Genomic DNA, 25,147 nt, shown 5'->3' with positions numbered 1-25,147 from the left:
ATGCAGGAATAATGAAGGATGCCCAAAAGATTGGCCAGTCCTAGCAACAGGTCAGCACCCTTTTCTCTGCCAAGGCTGGGTCATGGCTAGATTCTTTTGCCATCTGGGCTGTGCCTTGGCACAAAAGCGGCTCACCCATTCCTGGGGAGCAGCTTCCATTTCATCAGTAGAGAACATGCATTGCCCTCTTTTGCTGCTGGGCTCTTTGGCCCTTATAGCCTCCTGAGGGTCCATCCTGGCACAGAATGGATCCTTGAGCAAAGAGAGCCAAATGTAGCAGCTATTTGGGGACAGGAGGGGCACCACCTCCTCGCTTCATACTGTACTTTTCCCCAACTCATTTCAGTTCCAGGGCCAATTCCTGATCACAGAAGAAAGATCTGTCTGTCCTGCCCAGCATGGAGCAGTTTAAAATACAAAAATCAGTGAAACCTACAGATTATAATCAAGCCTTGATGGATTCCTAAGAAAATTTGGGTGCATGTGAAAGAAACGCAGATCCGAAGACCTAATATGGAGTGTAATACTAGTACCAATCAAAGCGAATATTTGCAGCTCAGGGTTGTAATACTAGTTTTTCAGATTTTGTCCCACATTGCTCCAAGGAGTTCAAGAGGTTCTGTGTCTTGCCACCCACCAACCTTATCAGGTGGTCAGACAGAGGGAGGGTGTTGACCCAAAGCTTCACCGCAGGCCTTTATGGGAGGAAAAGGGCTCAGGTATAGATGTGAGCATTTATTAGTGCAAGAAAAGTTTCCTCTCTGAAATGATGTGACCGTTAATTTGTCCTGTCTCTGCTGTGTTTTATTCGGAAAGCAGAGGAGCTGGGAAGGCCTGTCCCTTTGCTTTCTCAAATGGGCATTTGATAGCTAATTCCCCGATCCTTGAACAATGTTGGGTCAAATTGCTGCTGCTTAAAAAGAAAGGGTTTCTGAGTGTATTTTCCCCGTTTTCCTTTATTCTTGAATGCTGTGGGCTGCAGCATCCACACAAATACTTTGGATTTCAAGAGTAATATGTTGCTTTTCTGTGACATTTGTTCAGTGGTTAAATATTTTGCGTGGCAAATCAGTTTGACTCCTGTATTTGGGATGCAGCCAACACAATGACTGAACTGGTGTTTTTTTTTTTTAAGACTTGTGAACATGTTGGGTTTTGGCCTTGAAAACAAATTAGCTCAGCTCACAAAGCAGAACTGATCCAGCTCACCTCCAAGAAGACACCAGGGATCTTCTTTTGTCTCCTGTTAAATTTGGAGCTGCTTTGCGTGCTGGTTCTCTCACTTCTGGGGATAAACTGGCTTTATACTTACAACTTGGTGTAGAGCACATTCCTTCTATTGATGAGAAAACTCATTGCTTTTTCTGGCTAATGAGGAAAAGGAAAATGAATCTGTATATCAGAGGGAGAAAGTAGTGGCAATTAGGAGGTTGTAACCAGCCATCTCCTTTTGGATCAAGCACAGCCGTGCAATTAAGGTAATTGAACCGACAATAATCCTTAAAAATGCACACGAGGAATTGGGGAGAAATGCTGGATACTTATGCAGGAGCAAGCTGTGACGATAATTATAAAAGAAGGCAGTCCTTCCTGCTGAAGGGTTTCCAAACCATCTGATTCCTAAAACTCTTTCTTTCCTTTTAAAAAGAAATGGAGATGCCCTTATCTAAACTATGGTTGACGTATTTCAACGGTTCTTCGTTGCTTTTCCATTTTCCCCACTCTTCCCCAAACAAGCATCAGTTGGTGTTTTTCCTTTCTCACATAATGCAGTTGAGCTCATGTCTTGTTTCTGCTAGCCACCGTGGCGTCTGTGAGAAACATGATGGTGGCCTGGGGTCTTATCTAAGATGGTCTCACCTTGAGGAAAGAAGCTGATGCTCATATCAACTGTATCCATGCTCAAAGACAGGATGCCACCAAACTCTCTAGAGGGGGAGTCTCATCTCATGCATGGCTCTTCAGTGTGGGAAGTAGGATGCTAGTTTAGATAAACCTTTGATTTTGCCTGCAAGGTTCCTCATAACATTTTGTAGGCAGGGAAGTTGATATAGGAGAGCCATCCATGTTAGAAACCTCAATATTCAGGAGTGTCCTCATGGGTATAGTCCGAAAAGTTAAGGTAATGGCCAAGCAGTGGAAACTTTGATCATGCTGTTGCGGCTGCCATCTTGATTTCTTTGAACGGGCCCTGTCGGTGCTCCTGTCAATATTTGCTATAGTTATCATGGTCTCTAAGCTAGGTAGGTAGGGTATCTCTACCCACTTGGGTTACCTGTTCCAAGGAGGTAGATATAAAGGATCTGATTGTCAGGCTGGTAGATTCTAGGGCAGCTTCCTTGGAAGGACCTTCTTCTAGATCCCGGAGAGTGAAGCTTTTGTTTTAATATTCTACGGCTATCAGTTCTTTCCAGTCTAGATATTTCCCTCTTCTGCAGCTCTTTTCTGCTGAAAGGGTGTTATGGGGACAACCTTGCAAATTGAAGAGCAGAAAAATTACCATAGCGCCGAGCTTGAAGCCACATAAATATTTCAGGAGCTCTCGATTATTTCATGCAGCATCCTCATGGTTTGCACGTAGGAAGCAAGTGGCACTTCTTTGCTGATTGGCTTCAGCGGGCCTGCTTCTGCCATGGGAGCCAGCTTGCACCCGGGCCATCGGAAAGGAAGAATGGTGTTCGTGGGCCGTGCGGTTGCTCTCGTTCTGCCCGGGTACCTTCAGCAGCATTAAATTTGGAGAAGGGAGATTGAGGTGCCTTGTTGGTTGCCCCTGCAAGGAAATTGGGACATCACTGGAGGGAGTCAAGATTTTCAGTTAGGCCTGCCAGTAGGTGACTGATAAACAGATGCATAGCACAAATGAGGCCAAAGTCGAAGTCCAGCAGAGCAGAAATCAGGAGATCAGACGGATTCTCTCCGGCACCTGAATTCCTCTGCATCAGAGCGTGAAGTTTATCAAATGGATCTGTTCCCCCTTGCCATAGCAGCGGTTCCGTGTTTGGTGGTTGTGAACACCTTAGATTCCCAAGCTGCCAAGTTGTGATAGACTGCTGTTTTTATGAGCTGTGGTCACTGCTGTGTTACTGTAATGTTTATTTAGGTTTTTAACCCAATTTACAGCGGTTGGGATGCACGCAGCTGAGAGTTGGCTTTGGCTGGAGCCGAGTATAAACCCGGTAAAAGAAGATGGATGGATGGATGGATGGATGGATGGATGGGAGGGAGGGAGGGAGGGAGGGAGGGAGGGAGATGAAACTGGATCTGAAAGGAAATCTTGAGAGGCAACAGTCAGTGTTTGATAGTAACAGAACAAGACTGGATCCACTGGATCCTTCAAAAAGATGGAAATGAAGAGGGGTAATTTCCCTGCCCCATCTGATTGACCGTCAAGATGGTCCTGGATTCACCTCCAACATTAGGAATGGCTGACAAATTCTGGACATTATTTTAAGTTTGTAATCTTTCAAGCATAAGGTAAACTTATATCTGCTTTAATTAAGGTTTTTTTCCCCCCCCTCCTTGGCCAGCAATAAAAATGTGGATTTGTAGGGTAGAAGATTAGGGAGACGTTTCTTTCAACAATTTATTCGCTGGCAGTGATTTTTCACAAAATGGGGTTTCCCCTCTTGATTTGCTGAAAATACCATTAAACTAAATACCTCTTTCTGGCATTTTTGTTGAGGCAGGGGGAGAAGGGGGAAGAGTGAAACTTGACAGCAGTTGGCCATCTCAGGGTGTCCAGAGGTATTCCTCCCTGGGTCCTGCTAGAAGTGAGCCCGGCTGAGAAACTGCTCCAATTGGAAAAATTCCCAAACTGTCCTTAAAACGCTCTAACTCCTCAGGCCAGGAGAAATGCACTTAAAGGAGAAAGGCTGCCATAGGACCACCCGTGTAGAAGGACGTCCGGTGGACGATTCCCGACTGCATTGTTTGTTTGTGTAACTCGGGTTGAGTAGCTGCAGGGTGGAGAGAGGATTCCTCAACTCAGGTTGACGCCGAATCGCTCAGTCCTGGTTGTGAGCAAGAGATACGGATCAGGTCGGCCTTGTTCTCCGTCCTGGTCTGCTTCAGCAGTTCTTCTTGAAGAAGTCGCAGTCTCACGACTCATCACACCAGAAATTGTAGTTTGCACGCCACAGCCTGGGTTCCCAGAACATACTCAGCTAAGACCAAACAGGTTGTGCGATGGCTTGGCTCAGCATGTGGACCCGGCTGTTCTCAGAAGCAGAGATGTCATTCCACTGAAAGGATTCAGTGTCCCTCCTGTATTTTCATTTTCTGTATACAGTTCCGGGCTTTTGGCTGTGTCTGGATAAGGCTTTTATGAAAAAATCATGTTTCTTCATTCAGGGAATTTTAACAGGTGCTGCAAGGGCCAGGTGAAGGTTTCCTTTAATTTGTAACCCTTCTTGGGTTTCTCACTGGTTTTTCTAACTTTTTCCCTACAAAATAAGTCAGTTACGGAAGAAAAATCCAGATTTCCAAAGAGCTGGATTTCTGAACAAGCCAACCGGAAGCCCACCACAATTGAGGGTGGGGATAACAGAACAAAAACTATCCTTTATTAGTAAAGCGTAACCTGGACTGTTATCAGAGGTAGTTTCACCTCTCTACTATCAACTGGTCCCATGGTAGACACTGGGAACTTACTGGGATTGCAATAAATAAATCGGGGTGAATTGGAACTTATTTTAATTGGAAACCAACTTCATGACTCTGACTTCGTCATGACTGTGGAAACCAGCACCAAGAAGGATTAAAGGTTCCTGGAGTCGCACGTAACATGCAGTGTTTCTAATTTACTGGTGGCTTCTCATGGGGAGGAGCATTCACACCAGCATCCCATGCCTTCCATCTCAATCTAAAACAGCAGAATCAGTTAAAAAAAAACTTGACCACTTGATCCTTCTTATAAACAAGCTTCAGGTTTATACCTTAAGGGGACTTTTTTTAAGATCAAGACAGTTCTCAATTCCTTTTAACTGGGTACATCTGACTTTGCCCTGACCTGCTACATTTCTGTTTCCAGGGAGGTTCTCCCTAAGTGAACACTGTGTGCTCCCCACCCCCAGCCTTTACCTTCGTTCCTATCCAATTGCTTCTGTAATTCCCTTAGAGAAAAATACGGAAGGTGCAGCCAGGTTCATAGATACGGTTAAGCCGTTGGCCCTGGCTTAGAAACCGTTCCTGCATCTTGTGCAGCTGGGCTCACTCTTCCAGCATCAGTGCAACAACCTGTCTCTATCTAGTCCTTTGTAAACGGGCCAAAGGGGCCGTGAGTGTCCTGTACAATTTGAATTATAATTGGAGGGGGCCATAAGGGTCATCTAGTCCAACCCTCTGCAATGCACAGGAAAGCCACTGAAGCCATCCTGGAGTGGTGGGGGCTCTCCAGCTTTCTCCTAAAAACCTCCCGAGATGGGGAGCCCACCACCGCCACAGTTCTGGCTAGCCCGCTGGCTGCTGACCGCGTCTGGCTTGCGCCCAAGAAGCCCCAGTTTCCCGCCTCGTTCCCCAGCTTCCCTATTGACAATGCCTAAGCGGTCTCCTTTGCAGTGGCTTTGTCCTCTCGCAACCTCTTTGTTCACCAGAGAAGCCTGGAGAGTCGGCTTTCATTGTCTTCAGCAGGCTGGGGTGGCCAGCTCGTGTGTGCGCACGGCCATCTCCGGATTCTGGTCCTCTAAAAACAATTACTTGGCGCAGCAGGCCGAGGAACCATCTCACAGGGATTTAGGCTTTTCAAGAACGGCTTGTGGCCACCATGCGCAAGCGGTGGGATAAAAGGCCGAGCTGAATAGCCCACCCCATCTCAGACCCCTCGCCTTTGATTTATCAAGGTTCTCGGGGCTTAAGAACCACTTTTCTCCCAGTTGCTCGGCCTCAGGTGGGATTGCTCACATCACGGGCAGCTGGGCATCTTCAGAGAACCCATTCTTTCTCTCTCCGCCAGAGCCAGAATGAGGCAGCAGGAAAAGTATTGCGTTTTTCATTTCTGTGTGATTGATTTGTACACTGCTCTTCCTCCCAAAGGAACCTACATCAGTGTGCTGTACAAAAAAAACCCCTGTAAGCAGTTTGTGGATAAAAACAATAAATCAGACTCCCATAAAAAAAAAAAATTACGGTGCTACAGTCGCTTAAAACTTAGATGCAGGATGAGGATGCCAGGAGATAGGGTGGCTGATCTGAGTTTAGGAGTTTAAGAAGTGGCGAAACTGGTTTGGAGGGACCGGAGTTCCATTTTTGGACAGATCAAAACAGTCTGCAACTTGCTGAGATGCAAGAAGCACGATGGGGTGATGTGCTCGATTCTTTACGCTTGTATTCATCCAGACCTGGGTCCACCTGTGGTGCATTGGCATGCAAAGCCTGTCTAATCAGGGCACGGAAACAGGGTCCTCAGCCCTCAGCAGCTTGGGCTGTGCACCAGCTTGCCCTGCGTTAATTTCTCTTCTCCTTTTGCAGTTCATTGTGGTGGAAAAATAGCATTCGGATGATCCGTCAGAAGTAGTGGCTGGGTGCGTCCAGGGTGCAAACTTGCCTGTGTGCTGAAGTCCCTTTTTATCTATGAATGCAGCAAACCCAGTCCGATTGGATTTCCCCTCAGCGTAAGAGGACGGGCGGCAGCAGCAGTGGGTGGGTGGGCTGCAGCGTTTTGTCCAGGCCAAGTTTGGGCGCAGCGTCCATCCTGAGTCCGTCACGCAAGGACAGGCTGCAGGCAGTGGGCAACAGCCTGGGCTTGTTTTTTTATGAGGACATTTCTGGAAGCCTGCTTTTTCTTGAAAGGTTAATGGGCTCTTGAGAAATAGAGCTTCTCATTTATCAAATGTTCCACATACTTGTTAGAAATTAGGATCGAGATGGAAAATTATGGGGGGAAATGGCTGCAGAGGATACAACAAGGCCGGCTGATACGCATCTTTCGGATATCACAATTCTGTCTTACCGATTTACATGTAAATAGAATTACTGACAAACACATTGTGTGTGTCTGTACAATTAATCTTGTTAGAGAAAGAGCTTGTCCGTTGCGGAGGGAAAGGAGAAGCTCGCTCTTCTGAGCTGCTCCCTTCGTAGTAGAAAATCTGGGGAAAATCTGGCTGGGGATGATGGGAGGTATACAGAGGTCCTAGCTGAAGAGGGCTTTGCTACAAATGGAACACCAAAACGTTGTAAAGAAATTCTTGGTTGGGAAGTCACAAAATTTCCAGCAGAATTAACAGAATGGGGTTTGTGTCTCCCAGAGAAGTGAGTGTAACTCGATGGTATACAAACTTTTGCTGATCTGCTATTTCTTTGTGTCATCGGGGCCAGTAACTTCCACCTCTACCATTCCTCAGATTTCAAAGATGATTGTTTCCCTTTTGGACAGAGGGAGCTTTCAGACTTCAGAGGAGAATCCATTAGTCTCAGCAGAAATGGGCTTGTGGGGATAGATTTGGAAAAAAAATACCTTTTTTTTTCCAAATGCCCTGCTGTATGGGCACTCCTTTCAAGAGAAGGAGAAATGGCCCTTGCTTGCATTGGTGTAGAGGAGGAAAATAGTGGTGTAAATTGGAAACCAGGTTTAAGCCTCTTACTTGCTCAAGAGATCCGACTGCAGATGTTCTCAGCTGGTGCACCTTAGATCTTCTTGGCTTGTTCTATGAACACCTTGTGGAGGTGGAGAGAATTAGGGCTTGTGTCTTCAGCATTAGCCTTCCAGCTTTGCAAGTTGTGATTGCCACTTAATCTGCTTCTTTGCGCTGGGTAGAGAACATGAGATGGGAGAGCTTTGCACTGCTGTGAAAGCAGGAGGTGTCAGGGCGTGTGAGCCAGGCCTTAGCCCTGCTCCCCCAGTGCTGGAGTTTCTGGCCAGCGTTGGCAGCTTCAGCCAGATGGTTGGATTGGAACCACTCAGTTGCTTTTGGAGGAAGGTAGATGTAGATGCAGCCTAAGACACAGACATAAGCTCTGGTCCAGAGGCTGACCCAAAGCAGGCTTTCAGGCATCGTCTCTGTTGGCATTCAGCACCTTGGGGAATTTCTGAGAAGACAGGGCAGTTGCTTCATTAATTCACATGGTTTAGTAGGACTTGATTTCAAGTAGTGGCATTACGAAGTTGTTTACTTTTTGTGTTGGATTGCAGACCCCATCCTCTCTGCATCGTTGACCTGTGCTTGGGTTGGAGGATCATTTCTTCGCTTTGCAGCCGTGAGATCTAGGAATCTTTGGTTGTCGTGAATCGGAGAGCTGAAAGTTTGGCAGCTGAAAGGAGCATCTGCTCTTCTTCTCATGGGAGCTGTGGTACTGGCACTTGGTGCTTGAAGCAGGTGGTCCCTGCGGAAAGGGAAAAGATGCGATGTTTGTAAGCATCAGGGGACAAGAATAGCCAGGAACACTCCACCTTAAACCATGACTGGGAGAGCAGATGGGGCATTTTGCCATCCCCTTGAGCAATGCAGAAAAGTGGAGATATATGTGAACAGCAGAATTTCAGATTTTAAACTGCAGTTCTGCAGGGAAGAGCTGGCAGCTTGTGCTGTTTTAAAAAAAAACATTTCTACATCAATGTTTCTCAACCTCGGCCATTTTAAGATGTGTGGACTTCATGATGGCTGGGGGAATTCTGGGAGTTGAAGTCCACACATCTTAAAGTGGCCGAGGTTGAGAAACACCGGTCTACATGTCATCATGGTCTCATTTCTACTTTCTCATTTCTGCCACAGGTATAAACCAGATTTTAAATTGGATTATTTAATTCCTTGCCAAGAGAACTCTCCGATTCCACCTCTAAATCTCTCTGTAAAACCCGCTTCTTGGCAAAACATTTTTGCAAGTTAGCTTTTGCATATTAATCCCCATTGCCTTCCTTCCCTCCAGCCAAATCAGTGCAATTAGCAAGTGATTTGAGTTTAGCTTCCTTGCTGCGGAAAGTTTCCCTGGCTGATTTTTGTATGGGGAAAATCTTTCTTAAAGGTTCAGGCTGGGGAAAATTCTGCTTCCTTTTTTAGTTTGTCTATAAACTCATTGGTGTGGAGGGCTGTTTTGATTAATATTGTAATCCAAACTGCTTTAAGGAACAATCAAAATAATTGCTAACCTTGAAGAAGTTTTGTTCACTCAGGTGTTTGTAGCTTTTACCCCCAACCCCCCAAACAAAACAAAAGTGCTTTTTTTTTTCCCCAGAAGGAAAGCCCATTGCCCCGTCATGTCATTCTAATTCCATCTAAGAGACTGTTTTTAAGTCTGGCTAAAATAAAAGGACCGAGTCACCTTTGTGCCTCTCCTTCTGCAATCTGAGGGAGCTGTTTAAAGAGATGCAGCACGTTTCGTGGCATGGACTTCTTTCCCAGATTGAAAACAAATTGTCAGCTCAGATGGGTTGTTATTTTTAAGTCCAGGAGCTGTTTATGTTAATTAAAGCAGTTGATTTTTCTAAATAATGCAACAGCACAAACACAAATTGGCCCTTGTGATTTCCACAACCTGTCCTTTCAGTTGAATAGGGCTCCTTTGCAATGTCTCTCCTTCTCTTTCGTTTTTTTCTGTTGGGATCTTGATATCGGAGGGGCTCCACAGGAGCTGAGGAACGAGCACACCCAACTCAGCTGCCAAGGAGGGTTTTTTCCCCAAGTTATGACCCATTGCACATGCTTCCCATATTGTAAAAGATGCATTATTGTTATCAGCTTAGTGGCTAGATCAGTGTTTCTCAACCTTGTCAGCTTGAGGGTGTGTGGACTTCAATTCCCAGAATTCCCCAGCCAGCACTGGGCTAGATTGTCATTAAAAGAACACTTTCTCCAAAAGCTGAAATCACTAATTCTCACAGACTCAGGGGTGTATGTGGGAGGGGGGTATCCAGAAACTCAAGATGGCAGCTAAAGCCATACAACATACATAAAAAAGGGTGGGGCTTTAATTAGAAGTTGCAAGCACCATCTTAACTTTTTTAACCCCACCCATCCCCTGCAAACACCCTTGCCTGCTGCTAATTGCAGAGTGGAGACTGTCTGTTGGGGATTAGAACTTTCTTGGGTTTTGTAAGATGCCCAGAGTTTTTCCTTGATTGGTCTCAGGTCTGGACACAGTTTTCCAGGTTGCCACAATTGGGCCCTGAGAGTTAGGAATGGGAGGTGGCAGGAGCAAAGCTTAACTGGCTTCAGGGTGGCTTACATTTAAGGGCGATGGGACAGAACTGCTGTGAACCCCCTCTTGCTTAGTTAACCATTTCTCCTTTCTGACATTACGGTTTGGAGACTGCTTGGCTCACAGGTCCCAGACGGCGTGCCTGTGTAGTGTAGATGATGATGATGATATACTAATAATAGGCTGGATGGGCCTGGAAACCATCGGATTGTGAGTCCTTCTGCCAGCTGCTTCCTTCACTCTCCATGTCTGGATTGCATCTACCCCAAAAGATGCATTCAGACATGGGGCGGCTTGACATCCCCGATTCAGAGCAGAGCCAGTGTCTCCTGGGCAAGACGCTGAACTTTCCGCAGCCACTGTGAAAGCAGCGATGATGCCTACCTTTGCTCTCCTTGGGAACGTCGCATGTGTTCTCCGGAGACTGGCCATTCCCTGCGGGCGGGGCGGTGGCCCGGCAGCCGTTGCGATGTTTGCAGCAGACCTGGGGGCAGCGCCATCCCCAGATGACCTCCGGGAGAATCGGGCAGGCAGGGGGAGAGAGCTGCGGGGTGGGATTAAGGGAGTGCCCTGGAAGTGTCTGGCCCTTGCCTGGGTAGGAGGGGTTGGGGAGCAGCTCTCCCTTCCTCTCATCAGGGCCGGCTGAATGCAGTGCGTACAGCTGAGGGGCTGCGCAGGAGACTCGCCTTCCCTCATTTTAAAGTCTCCGCCGCAGCCGGCCCTGCCCAGGGGGGATTTCTGTGCAGTCACCTCGGCTGTTCAGGGTGTCCCATCCCAGCAGGGATCAGCCTCTAGCCCAGGGTTTCTCAGCCTTGGCAACTTTTAAGATGTCTGGAGTTCAGCTGGCTGGGGAATTCTGGGAGTTGAAGTCCACACATCTTAAAGTCGCCAACACTGGTCTAGCCAATCATGGTGATCCCCCAGAGGTGAACAAGGGTTCAAGACAAATACCTAGTTAGTATTTGTGTGGGAAGAAATCCCAGAGCTATTGGCTAAAATGGAAAGAATAAAAAAAACCCCTGGAGGAGACGGTGGCAAGCCCCATTGCCAAGAGGTCCTTGTGGGCAGCGCCCACGAAGGCCCTGGCAGTCGAGTACGTCCTTTTCTAGCTCTACGGATTCTGCGGCACAGCCCCGGCTGAGCGGCATGAGATTCCCACAGGGCTGTGGTACCACGGGCGATGGGAGGAAGGGCAGCTTTATTTTAAGGGGTGTCTCATGATGCGCTGAAAGAGAAACCGACCACATATTGTTGAAACTGACCAGAAAGGAGCACCCCCGGAATGATTTGTTTTATTGTACCATGATATCAGCCTGATGGCAGGATTGTCGGTTACCAAAACAAAAGACAAGTGGAAGCCGGGCAGTCTGAGGGCCCTCCCAGAAGACGGGGGCATTTAGCCTGTTGCATTGCTCGGGCTCGCGTTTGACGCACGGCAGTCACTGGAGTTCCTTCCTAACGGCTTTCAAGTGGCTCGGAAAACTTCTACTGAGCTTGAGCTTTTGTGACCTTGGAAATCCATTTGTGAAAAGGGGGGAGGGTTGCATTGCCAGCTGAGGAAAGCCTGACCTTATATAGCGCTCCCTTCTCCAGCTTTTCTCCACTGCAGCGACCCTGTGAGGTAGACTCGGTTGAGAAAGAATGATGGACCGTCGCCTAGTGAGCTTCCCTGGCTGAGGATGGATTTGATTTTCCTGGTCCTTGTCTAGCACCCTAACCACTCACCGTGCGCCCCCCGCTAGACCAAAACAAGATTTCAGTTAAGGGCAGGCGGGAGAAACACAATCAACATGCTTTCTTGGAGTTAGAATTTATTAACACCTTTCAGTCAGCAGATTGCTTCCAGGGAATCGCATTTTTTATTCCAGCACGCCGATTCACAGGGCCTGCCCACCGAGACCCCAACCCCCCCACCCCTCTGTCTGCGGTGCACCCGCCCCACCCCCAGCCACATAGAATTGCCAAGCTGATTTAATGTCCTGCAAAGTCGCCAATTAAAACAATGCATGTTTCCCAGTAAAATCTTGGCTTGCGAACCCAGTTGCTTGTGAAGTTGATAGCGTATTTTCACACACATCCAACCAACCCAACCCTCCCAAGAGGATTTATTCTAAATTTGGCTGGGAGGCTTTGTGACCTCAGCACAGGGCTGGGGTGACCAGTCCACACCTCAACTGGAAGAGACTTGGAGACATCGTTCCGAAACGATTCCCTCTGTACAGGGACGTGTTTCGGACCGGCTTCCAATGGGACGCCGGTTTTGTGGATACAGGCTGAGCATCAGAGAGGGGGTGCAACGAGTCAGAAACCCTTTGCAGGGTACAAAATCGGCAGCATCTTGGGGCCTGGCCTAGACCTGCACCCCAAGGCAGGTAGGGATACAGTGGTAGAGTTTGGTGAATAGATGATCCTACTTGTGATGAAGAGGCTGATTTTATTTTTACAGGGTAGCACACCCAAATTGTATATTACTGCTATTAACTACTTTTTAAAAAAAGTTTTAGTTTATTTTTATTAAAACTGCACATACTTTTTTTATTACATCTTCACTGTTGGAGTGTTTTTACTTTTGTTTGTTAAATTCACTAAGTTTAAAAAAAAAGAAATTTAAAAACAGTTGCATCCTGTTGTGTATATTCTGTGGTAATGTCTTGCATAAAATCAAAAGTAAACACGAGATAAATTACCCTCTTCCTCCAGGCCCTGAAAAATCCATTTTTTCCTGGTCTCCCAGGGACTCCACTTCTGAAGATCTTTTCTTTTTTCACAAACCCTTTAGGGTCGGTGCACTCGAGAAAACTGCAAATACCTTCACCCTCCACCACACTTAAAAACACAACTTGAAATCAACGGACGCAACAACCTGATCCAGCAGAAGACAGCCGCTGCCATGTTTGCACAGCAAATGCAGTTCATGGTCCCTGGAGCCCAGCTGCAGCCGATTGTAAGTGGCGGGAATAATTTCTGGATAAGATCCAGCTTGGGGATACCTCGGAATAAAAAGGTTGCAGAGTTAGAAGTAAAGAAGGGCCGCATTTCCAACCAGATTAAGATGAACCAGGGGTTAACTTCCTCCCACTCTGGTACCGGTGAGCTACATAGATGGCATCAACCAGGGAGTCCTCAACACCACCAGCTCAAAAAATTGTATCGGTCACTTCAAGGTGGGAAACTGCATTGGAGTGGATGGTGCATCAGCAGAATCCCTGACCTTCCGGAAAGCCCAACATCAGCATTCAGATTGGCACTTTAGTGAAGAGATCTAAGGTCGTTGTGGTCCATTCACCACCCACCCATCCAGCTTATTTCAGGACAATGGTCCATGTGTTGAACAAGTGGGACATAGTACACAAAAGCTTATGCCATCATAAATCTGATGATCCTTCGAGTGTCACAAGGCTCTTGGCAGATTTTGCTCAAGAGAGACAATGTTCTAACTTTGTAGGCTTAGATGCTAATTTTCCATGCTGACAAGAATACTGGGTGCTTCCAATATGTAGCATCCATCAGAGCAGGCAGAACGTCAAATTCCAAAAATGTAGGTGTCCGAGTGTTGGATTTACCTTTCCAACCAGCATGGTCCATCGGCCCTTCTAAAGACCAGGGAAGCGGTGGGTGGTGGGAGGCCCTTTGGCGAATGCTGAAAGTTGGCATTAGGCCCAGAGATAACAGCCTGTTCTTTGCTTGCTTTTCCCCAACAGACAACATTTCCCGTGACTCCTTCGCTCGCAACTAGCCCCACCATGGCATTCAGTCCCTACTTAAGCCATGTTTCTCCAGGGATGGGCTTGGTGCCTGCAGAGCTCTTACCAAATACGCCTGTCCTGGTGTCCGGGAACCCCGCGGTTTCAGTGCCAGGGGGCTCTGCAGGGCAGAAACTGATGAGGACAGATAAATTAGAGGTATTTGCATCGTCTTGAATTTCATTGCCTTGTTTCATGAGGGAATGGTTAGGAGGATATTTGGTGCAGATTGCTCTGCTTCTGTCAGCCTTGCGAGGTAGTCCAGACAAGAAGCACACCCAGGAGTAGCAGCTCTACTTTATTGTAAGGTTACGTTAACACAGTCTTACAAGTCTGAAAGTAGATCTCTCTCCCCCCTTGCCTTTAAAGCCCAAGAACCTGGGGTGGGGGGGTGGGGGGACGGTCCCTTCCAAGACATTTGCCACACCCCATTCCTGCTGTGGGCTCAGCGGCCTCTTACCCGACCATCGTCCTGGCTGTGGCTCTTCCACCTGTCTCCCAAGGTTGTTCCCACCGACCATTACAATTTATCTGTCTGTCTGTCTGTCTGTCTTGCAAATTTATATGGCCACCCAATTTAATCAAACAAACCTGGCAAAGCCATCAGCTGGGAGTTACTTCTGGACAGCAAGACACCCCGTTTGAATCCCATGTCTGTCTTCCCAGGTGTGCCGAGAATTTCAGCGTGGAAATTGCACGCGAGGTGAGAATGACTGCCGCTATGCTCACCCAGTCGATATTGCCATGATAGACACGAATGAGAACACAGTTACGGTGTGCATGGATTACATCAAGGGCCGGTGCTCTAGGGAGAAATGCAAGTACTTTCACCCCCCTGCGCATTTGCAAGCTAAAATCAAGGCAGCTCAGCACCAGGTGAATCAGACGGCCGCAGCTGCAATGGTAAGGGAACCGCCTCCGGCGACGACTTGGCTGAGTGTTGCATTGTCCCGCAAAGAGAGGGTGGGTGGTGGGGGCTCAGGGGATGGCCCCTTCCCCTTTGTAAAAGAATCACCCTCCCACAATCCCCAGTTCGGCCCCAAGCCTACTCAGCCAGCAGAACTCACAAGAAGCAAACGCTTTCTTGATCAGAAGCACCTCGAGACATGCTTGCATTTCAGACCGGTGGAGCTGTGTCCACAGAACATCCTCCTGTGCCCACTTTCTTTCTTTCACTCCCTCAGTATAGAAAGTTCACAAGGAAACATGGAGAATTTTCTGTTAAGATCCAACCTTTCCCCACTTCCTCTTGTTTTACTGCCTGGTTTAACATCCATCCTGACAGTCTCTGGAGTCTCCGACCTTGGTTTTCGGATGCACTTTGGTTACTCCTGAGTGAGGAACTCCTATCGTAGCTTCCTCAGGGATATCTGTGGGCCTCCCTCTTGTAAGGAGGTGCAGCATCCTCTGTGAAGTCCCTTTGTCAGAAGAGAAAGATGCCGGACGCAGCCTGGCCATTTGTACAAGCAGATGGTTTAATCTGACTGGTGGCTGGCTGTTGATTCAGATGGGGATTTATCCCACTTGCTCATGAGCACTACTTGTTTTTCTGAGCGCTCTCTGCCATCATGGCTTGTTTTGAGCTTCACACACTGGGCCTTGACCTGCGTATCCCCTCCATAGCTTTGTGCTTGCAAGGCCCGGCTGATCAGTCAAGCATTCTTTAGTTAAAATTACCAGGCATGACACAAAACTCTTGAAGCTTTATTAGGGTCTCCCATAGCTTGGTTGTGTCTGTTCATTTCAAAGACACAAATAGGACCCATCCCCTGCTTGGCTTTCCTGCCAACAATTTAGGAATCAAGGATCTGGGGGTCTGGCACTTGCTCTTTGCTTTTCCCTCCAGCCCTTTACAAAACCAGTTTATGCCATTGCACCCATACTTAAATCACCTAGTTTCACATTAGGATATAAAGCATCAACACTGTTTAGGGCAGTTTTGTCACTAAAAGATGATTCCTTAATAGCCAACCTTCCCATCTGAAGGAGGGTTTGGAATGATTAGCTCGCAGGTTCTTTTTCAATCAAGCCTGATGCCTGACATCTTGCCCATGACATTCATTCCTCCCCCCAGTTCATTTTGAATTCATGCTGGCCCTAATTTTATTAACAGTGTGCCATCCCCAAAATGTTTTATTGATTGCTTGTCTTCAGAGCTGGACCGTCCAAACTGTCTTGTAATATCCATTAACTCCCCACCCCACCCGACCCCTTCCCCAAGTCTCCAGGCTTATATTGGACAGTTTCATTCTGGGAGAAACTTTCAAGTCCAGCTACTGATTGGTGCTAGTCAACTGCAAAGCCTGCCTTCATGTGCCTTTTAAGATCGCACAGCGATTGGTTGGTTGGTGGATTGATTGATTGATTGATTGATTGATTGATTAATAGGCAAAACAGAAAGAAACATTCACAGTCAAATTTTTGAAATGCAGCTCTGATTTGTTTCAGCAGTCTTAAGCAAATGACTTTCTATAAATCCGGGATTTGGAAGCTGAAAAAAAAAGGAGACAGGTCTCCATTACACCGACTTATGTGGGCAGAGGGGTATTTCAGTCTTGTCTTTACCCAAGCCACGGCATCAAAAGGCTCAAGGAACACTGGTTTCAGTCTGAGCAGTGTTTAGGTGGGACACTTTCTTGGATCACCCTTGTGTTGGTCATCTTGAAGAAAGGCAAGGTGTGATTGGAAACGTGTCCAGAATTCCTGGAAGTTGTCTCAAATTCTTTGATAATATTCAACAGTTATATATGGTTCCTTCCTAAGTTTGGAAGGAATCTTTGGACTTCAAACTTACACTCATCACCCCCTTCTGGACATGTACTGTGCTATTTATTAATATTCCACCTACCCAGCGCAGCCCTTTTTTCACAGATACTTTCTAGATTTGGCTGCACACCTCTAGTTGCTTGCTTACTTAGAAGTAAACCACACTGAAAACAGCAGGGCTTGCTTCTGAGTAGGACTGCGTTGTGGGCCTTCTGATTAGCACTAAGAATTCAGCCCCAAAACCAGATGCTATCCTCAAAGGGCAGCTAAGCAAATCGAGAGCACCATTTCACACAATCTAGTCCGTATTCCATAGTGTGGATTTTAAAAAATAAACTGTTGGGGATTTTTATCAAAGAAATGCTTAAAAGAAGGGGATGGGGGAAGCATGGGAAAAGCAGGAAACAGTTTTTCGCACATTACAGAGGATTAGAAACCTGGGGTTTATTTTGCAGATCAGCTTTAGAGGCGAGGGATCCATAATCTGAATCCTTCAGCAAAAAGGTGTCCTGTATTCAGAGGCATCTGCAAGGGGTCAAGAGAGGCCAGTGATGACAGAAGCTCCCCCTCCTTTCCATGCGCGCCGTGATGTTGCTCACACCCACAAAAGTGGCGGAGCTTGTGGCATGGCACTGCTTCCGTTCCTTTGAGCCAGCTTTTCTCAACCTTTTGACCCTGGAGGAACCTTGAAATATTTTCCAGGCCTCACTTGGGGAGCCCCTGCACGTTCAGGCTCAAATACAGGCCAGAAGTTACAAAATGATTCTATTCGTCTCATGGGTAGGCCTGTCCAGATGCATTCACAGTGTTCTTAAACGGAAAATAAATAATGGAACTTACCTCTTCAATGCGAAGTTGCTCAGATTTGAAATAATTTTTAAAAATAAATCGTGATCTCCCAGGGGACCCCAGTGACCTCTCCCAGAACCCTCAGGGTCCATGGACCCTGATTGAGAAGCCCTGGTTTAAGCAAAATGTCAGACCCTGCAGACCCTCCCCCTGTATTTCTGCATGACTGGTGAAAATGGGAACGGAAACACTTCTGCCCAGACTTCAAACCCCTTTCTGCTCGGGGTGGACCGGCCAGGGGAGGAAATTCCCCCAGTGGTGGTTCTTTGTCCATTTTAACAGTTGCAGACCTCTCTGTGTGGTGCATGCGTTGTTGTCTGGTTTGTTTTTTTGTTTGTTTGTTTTCTCAAAGAAAAAAAAATTACTGTGATAATGCATTCATTTTATTTATTTATTTCTCTCTCTCCGCCTTCTCCACAACGTTGCTCTCCTTTTTGACACATCTCTGCTTGCTGTTTTTTGTTGTTGTGCTTCAACCCCCCTTCCTCAATGCCGCCATGTGCTCGCTGCCTGCTAATTAAGACTCAGCCAGCTCTCCGATCACAGAAGCGACCCCTGGAGGCAAACCTTGACCTGGTACTTGGAGCTTTGCACGTAACCATCCTTTAGATTGCATGGAGTACCTTACTGTTAGTTTTTCCCCCCCCTCCCCCTCCTTTTCTCTTCCGGGTGTTGCGTCCGGAGACTGTGCATTGCACGAGGAGCAGCGCTATTCCAGTCTGAAGCTTCAGTCCAGCTCCTCTTCCGGCCCCCTGCCCCCGAAGATGGGGGGGGGAGAATATGCCACTCTTTGCTGGAACTGAAAATCCATTTTTGAAAGAGCAGGTGTCCCTCCCTCCAAACAAAAGTCCAGATGCAGCTTTGGAAGGATCTCTTACCACAGCGTTTTCCACTCGGTCTGCTTCCAAGCGCGGCAGCTGCAGGGCGTTTGCGCAGGCAGGATCCGCCCCGCAGCCGTGGTCCGGAGAGGCTGGGAGGAACTTCCGGGGCACGAAAAAAGAGACGGTGTCCAGTCTCATCCCTCTTTTTGCAAGCTGTTTTTCACTGTTTAACGGGACTCCCCTTGGTGTGATACGTAGAAACGAGGATCGTGGCTTCCAAAACATTGAAGCCAGAAGAGGGGCGATGCTGGTTCCTGGGCTTTTGGAGATGGGGCGGTCTTTGTCCCCCTTCAGAGCCGTTGCTTCATCTTGGCTTTAGGGAGTGGTACCCCCTCCTGTCTTTACAAGGAAGGGGGAAACCTGAGATGGCCCGGTTGAGGGGAACACAAAGCGTTTTCACCCTGACTTTTGGCTTCTGGTCCTGCGTCCCTTTGTCTAAAGGCGGGGCTGGCCTTGCAGCTGGCTCTGGCTGACCAGCAGTCTTTAAAAGACCTGTAAGGATGGGGACTTGTCCTGGCGGGTCCAGCAGCTCCCCCTCCAAGCTCAGGTGTCAGTGTCAGAACTGCGCTGGGGCCCCCAGTGCACAAAGGCCGATCGGTGATGGTCCCCTCTCAACGTGCAAAGAAAGAGATCCTGCAGTGCTGCATCCTGCCTGCAACAGTGGGGCTGCATTTTGTTTTCGGGGGGGTATTGGCTCTTCGAGAACCCCAACTGAAACTTTTGCTTGCCTGGCTTAAACCTACCGGGCTGATCCGAATCTGTGCCCAGGGAATGGATCGCGACGGTTGTCTGATGTGCAGTCTCCTTTTAAAAAAAACTTTGTGGGGGGGGGTGAAATCTGTTTCCACTTGAGCTGTTTGAAGTTCACACCCTTCTGTCCATTTTCATTTGTCATTTTTCCTTGCCTGTTTTACCCTTGTGTGGAGGGGGGGCTGATTTTGTACCCCATGCTTGGCTGTCAAGGTGTTGGTTTTTAAGAAAAGAAAACGATATGTTGGGTTGCCATTTCCTTTTACAGAAATAATAGGTGTTTCTTAAAATACAAGCAAGAAAGAATAGATGGTCATAAAATGTGTGACCTGTGTATGTCACAGGTTCTCAAGTGGGTTTGGGGTGAACATCCCCAAATTTGGAATGAATTAAGGGTACAGTTTTCCCAAATGATAAATCCAGTAATGTGCTGGCTGTTTTTGCTCATGAGAGGGAAGCAGTCATGTGCAGGGGAAAATGAAATGGAATGGGGTTGAGGGACAAAAAGAAACAAACATGTACATACATGTGATAAGAAATACGGGGGGGGGGGTCTGCTTAGGACCTCAAAATGCATCTCCATTGTTGAGGCATGTTTTGGGGGGATGATGATTGACAGGCTGGGTGAAAGGCCCCATGGCAAGTGGAGAGCATTCTCCATTTAAATGTGGTGGTGAAACAGGTTTGGGGATTAGTGCACTCTGATGCATCAGATCTGCAGGACAAGATGTGCTGGTCTGAAAGCTGGCCAGCCAGCTGAGGGACAGGAAAGTCCAATGAAGTGCACCTTTGGGCCAAATTCATCTTAGCACAAGTTCCACTAAAAGGTGCACACATGTGCCTTATGACAGAACATGAAGGGACCCGGGGATACTTTGAGTTCTACAGCCTCAGAGAGCCAAAGACAAAAACAGAAACGAAGGGAATGAGGTCTGAGTGTGTTTGCCCCTTGCAGCAAAATTATTACACAAAAAAAGCATAGAACACCAACTAGCTTACACCAAGTAGTGGATGTAAGCTGGGATGGATTTCACATCTGGGCAAACATTTGCCAGTTTCTCCCCAAGGCTAGAAGTATCCCTCTGGCTTAAGTGGAGACCAAGCTTGCATTTGGGGTGTGTGTTCTCCTAGTGCACCTGCCTGCTCTCAAATGCTCAGCATGGGATAGCGGTTTTTGATTTGCTTTGCTTTCGCTAAAATTGTCTCTTGACACTTGCTCAGCTCCCTTCTCTGCCTACTCCAGACTCCCCTGCTGCCCGTGGCCAGTTTTTAAACTCAGCCCAAAGCAGAAACCAGCTCTCTCTGTCTTCATAGGGAGGGAAATTTAGTCTTACCAACAGCAGGGTTCTTCAGGAACTGGTGCAGAGAAGCGACTGCTGTGGCAGGACCCCCATCCTGCTTTGTTCCTGTGCCAGGCACATTCACGATTTGGCTGTTCTGTCACAGTGAGAACAAGACATGCCTGCAAATTGTGCACGCTATAGATTCTTTGCACAAAGGAGTAGGAAAAGGCCTGTCTTCAGCCATGCCTTACAAATGTGCGTAGGGGAAGGGAGTCGCACGGAGGCAAATGCCAGTTGCTCTCAGCATTACGCTTATGATGTCCTCTGGTACAGCACCAGCCCTAGAACCAGAAGCTGGCCTAGGAAGTGGGGTGAAGTTTACGCCTGCAAGCTGTAGCCAGTAGTAGCAGCATTAACCTCCCAGTTCCCCCTTGTTTCTGCTAATCTTCTCCTGCTAATAGCCATATCTCTTATTTTAGCTGTTAATGTTCTCTGTGTGTCGTTCATGCTTGTTGCTTGCACACTCTCTGCAACTGCTCCTGAGCAAGTGGAAATTACTCTTGACTCCCCCCTTCTTTTTATTCCCTCCTTTCTTTTTCATTTTAAAATCGAACTATTACCACATTTATATCCCACCGCAATCCAAGGATTCCAGCGGCTTCCTTGATCGTTGCAATTTTGCATAAAAAACATGTTAAAATGTCAGTGGGCTTAAAACTTACTTAACTGTCAAAGCTTAAGATGGAGAAAACAAGCAGTGCTTCTGTAGTTCTGGGGCCTTTGTTCCTTTCCCGTTGTTGAGCCGTCCCTGGCCCAGACGTTCTCCAGATGTGTGAACTTCAGCTCCCAGAACCCTCCCACCGCCTCTGTGGCCTTTCCGACCCTTTTGGAATCAAAAGACCGTATTTGGGGAAGAACTTAGCCGTGGCAGTTAAGTTGGCTTTAAAAGCAGTCTGGGATTTGGGGCAAAGATGATTGCTCACCCCATGCATTTATTGGCACAAACTTCACTTCTTCCAGCTGCCCTGGCTGTCAAGTGGTGAATTCTGTCCCAGTTCCCATTTCTCAGCAGTTGCAGGTGATTTGAAGATCACACCTCTTCTCCTATTCCAGCGCTGCTCTGACTAAACCTGGTTTTCCTTTTCTCTCCCCCTTCCCCTTCTCTTCTGGTCGGTTGCGGCTCTTCCTTTCTGCAGGCGTTGCCACCTGGTGCCCTCCAACCTTTACCAAAGAGGCCAGCACTTGAAAAAAACAACGGTGCCACCACAGTCTTCAACCCGAGCGTTTTCCACTACCAGCAGGCCCTTGCGAACATGCAGTTGCAGCAGCCTGCGTTTATCCCAACAGGTAGGTTCCTTGTCTTGGCCTTTTTGCTCTTCTTCCGGTGAGTGAGCTGACCCCACCGTGGGAGGTGGCCCGGAAACCCCTCCCCTTGCCTCTGGGGGCACTGCCTGACTCTCAAAAGGGACTGCTATTATCCGCTGAGCAGTGGCTTTTGCCCAGAGCAGCTGTGCATGACTTCCCTCCCTGCTGTGTTGCCAGAGCCTTCAGTTTGCTGATCTGATTGGTTTGCTGGTGCTGCCTGAGTCAGGGGTGTCCCGGGAGGGTCTGGGAGGAGAAAAGGGGCTCTTGCGAAGGCCGAAGGGCAAGACTTCATTCTCGCTGCCTTCCAGAGGCTGTGAAGAATCTCGGGGATCCAAGGCAATTTCCCAGTTTAATTAGCTGGGAAGCAGCATGGAGGGGGTTGGCCCCAGAAACGTTTCCTTCCTTTTAAAAACCTTGGTCTTCTAAAAGGATCACAGTTACATCTCCAATGCACATTTAGATGTTTTCCTCGATTTAAAAGAATTAACAATCTGTTCCAATGTGAATAAATATCACAGGAGTGGATATTTCCCTGACCTGCCTGTTTTTGATAGCAGCCCCCTGCCCAGTGAAAGCCTGCCTTGCAACTGGAAGTCCAGATGCGAGCTTTGCTCTTCACCAGGCATAGAGATTCAAGTGTTCCCCCTGGATTTGTGCATCTAGAGTACAAAATTACATGCTGCTTGTCAAAACTTTCCAAGAGGTTAATGATAAAACAGTTCCCAGTGTGCTAATAATGCTAGGCTAGCTAGCAGGTGGTAATTAGGGGACACCCATGAACAGTTCTTTTTTTGGGGGGGGGGACGTGTGGGCAATCTGTTCAACCAGTGTTTCCCACATGCAGCATTCCTGCAGAACTGGCAGAATAAGTTTGCAAAATCTTGCCCGTACGAAGGGGGCTAAATTAAGCAGGAGTCTGGAGAGCAAATTCAAAACTCCCCCCAAACAAGCCTGCTGCCTAGAATCCAAGCATACTTTTCCCTTTCGGCCACAATGCTAAAGTTGAAATGCCGCGATTGGCTTGATGATGGTCAGATCCGAGTTCTGCATGGTCATTGCCGCAGGCAGTGCTGCGGCAGAGAAACCCCTGAAAAGCAATTGTGTTACTCGGAATTTGTGCCTGTTAACACACTAACAGCTTCACTAACGAAATATCCCTTCTGTTCATCTTTTCCACGCTTCACTGCATGACGTGCAGGGTCTGTGCTGTGCATGGCACCCGCAGCAAATGTTGGTAGGTTTTTCTCCACAACCTTTTCCTAACACAAATGAGGCCTTTGGATCTGCTGTGTCACTGGTGGAGGGCGGGGAGGAGGAGGAGGAGGGCGGGGGGTGCCTAGCAATGCCCCACGGTCTGTCTGGCTCCAAGCCCACCGTCACTGTAAAGGCGGGGAGGTTGTGCCTGTCCACATCTCTGTTGTGTGGCAAGCGTGATTATGAATCAGTGTAGCTGAGCTCAAATGAGTGCTGAAAATCAATCCTCTCCCTCACTGTTTTCTTTTAGCAGTGCCCGTGACGGTGTTTCTGTGGCCCCCTTCTTGTCTCTTTTACTCGCCTTTGTTCAACTCTTAGCTTCCCCCTGAGATAACCAAATTATTTTGGCTACAAGCTGACACGACATCATCAAATTCATTCTGTGACCCTAGCCCTTACCCTTGGACCCTTGCTGACATCTCCATGCAGCCCAATCTGATTGGCTGGGTAGTGCTATGATGTCATCTCATCTGCAATGTGATTCCGGATTGACCCCAACCATCCTGTGACTGAATCCAGTAGGGAGCAGGATAGAATGGAAAAACTGCCAAACTGCAAGCAAAGATGGGGACTGTTGAGAGCAGATCCGTTTCGTGTCTCCCCACCCCCCAAATGGGAGTATTTTGGCATTTAGGATTCCCAGACGTTATTTCCGTTCCTCTCAAAATTAACTCTATTTAACTTTCTTACTGGGAAAACATTTGGTAATGCTGCATGGCTAGTTGACCTGTAAAAGGATGCATCTATAGCACTTACGCTGGGTCTTTGAGAAAGAGAATTACTTGCGCTTGCCCTTACTCTTGTGTGCAGTCCTTTGGATAACATAATTCATTATAACCACTATTTTTTGCTGTCAGTCCATTTACTTTAAGTGCATACTTTTTTTTTCCTGGGTATTTTGTTTGCCTTTGACTAACCTCGATGAGGCAGAAAAGAAGGCGGGCTGTGGAAGTTGACAAACAAGTTCAACAGAGAATGTAAAATTGGGTCATTGTAGCTTTCTTCCTCCAAACCTCACAGGGGATGTTAGCAGTTGACTGAACTGGCATTGGCTTGCCCTTGCTAAAAATATCAGCCGCTTTGAGACTAGTTTCAGACAGCTTTTGTGCTGTTAATGTCCCTCTAACCTATCGTGGGATTCGTAATTTGGTGAAGATGTGGTTCCAGGATACCCAGGGTCCTTGTAGAGTTTTAGGCTCTGACGCTGGTGGTGGCCTGATCTTTCCACCTAGTTTGCTCCTGGGACAGTAGGTGGACCTTTCTGCTACTTTAGGTGTCAGGTAGGGTATTGCATTTCTGCAAGACACCCCTTGGATCCAAAAGCCAATCCCAAGCTCTCCATAAGACACCCTTGGGCAAGGGAGACTCAAGCTTTGGGCCTCATTCCTTGCAGTTAATCAGGAATCTCAGGACCTCCTTTCCTTGGTCTCATCAAAATGCAGCCTGCCTTACGCCTTGCCTAAAAAAATAAGGACTGAATGCCCATGTTCCATTAAAATCCACAGGCCACTTGTAGTCTTCCTGTTGGCTGCTTTGCCCACCCCATGCTCCCTGTTATTTTTGTTCTTTTCTAAAGATGTTAGATGTTTCAGACATTGATTTTTCCCTCTCCCTCTTTTCTCCTTGTGGGAGAAATTGGAGTGGGCCCTGGGAAAAAAATCAAGACAGTTAAAGACAGGATGCATTTGCACCCATAACACCATTGTGACAGAACCAGCACAGGTTGCATCTGGGGCTTATGGTGCAGCTGGAAAGAATCCCAAGGAGTAAGCAGAGGGTGCACAGATGTGAATAGGGTCCATGAGGACCCTTGCTCCCAAGTAAACCGTGCGCTACAGTTTTTCAAAGTAGGATGGGATCCCATGTGCCCGCAGTTGCCATTTCCCGTAAACAGTCATGAACAACACACATGGATATATTGCCCCCCCCACACACACACCCAACAACTTGGTCTGACCATTTGTTCCTTCTCCACCCATCTTTGGAAATTTGACCACCACGCCCCCTCCCAGAGTCTTTTATATATCATTGTTCTGCTTATAAATGTTTACTGAGTGTTGAGAATATTTTAGTTTTTTTTTCTTAATTATAATTGTAATTGGCTTTTTCCCCTTTTTTTCCCTTA

The 25,147-nt window shown here is 47.5% G+C and overlaps 2 protein-coding genes across 4 annotated transcripts in view; one reads left to right on the top strand and one right to left on the bottom strand.

Annotated features, from left to right (window-relative positions):
- The window catches only part of STK26 (serine/threonine kinase 26), a 393,767-nt gene that overhangs the window by 296,131 nt on the left and 72,489 nt on the right, over nt 1-25,147 (bottom strand). The gene's annotated exons all lie outside the window — the stretch shown is intronic.
- MBNL3 (muscleblind like splicing regulator 3) overlaps nt 1-25,147 on the top strand; it is a 64,327-nt gene that overhangs the window by 26,538 nt on the left and 12,642 nt on the right. For 2 of the 3 annotated variants that reach the window (XM_063313313.1, XM_063313314.1), the window contains exons 3-7: nt 12,911-13,075; nt 13,833-14,033; nt 14,541-14,777; nt 21,600-21,750; nt 22,967-23,002. In XM_063313313.1, coding sequence (XP_063169383.1) covers nt 12,911-13,075; nt 13,833-14,033; nt 14,541-14,777; nt 21,600-21,750; nt 22,967-23,002 — 790 coding nt within the window. The remainder of the gene's footprint in view (nt 1-12,910; nt 13,076-13,832; nt 14,034-14,540; nt 14,778-21,599; nt 21,751-22,966; nt 23,003-25,147) is intronic. The other variant, XM_063313315.1, reaches the window with a different exon arrangement.

The sequence above is a fragment of the Candoia aspera genome, chromosome 12 (assembly GCF_035149785.1).
Source record: "Candoia aspera isolate rCanAsp1 chromosome 12, rCanAsp1.hap2, whole genome shotgun sequence".
In the NCBI taxonomy this organism is placed as follows: domain Eukaryota; kingdom Metazoa; phylum Chordata; class Lepidosauria; order Squamata; family Boidae; genus Candoia; species Candoia aspera.
Note: the sequence above shows the minus strand (reverse complement) of the source record. Positions and strands in the feature narration are given on the sequence as shown.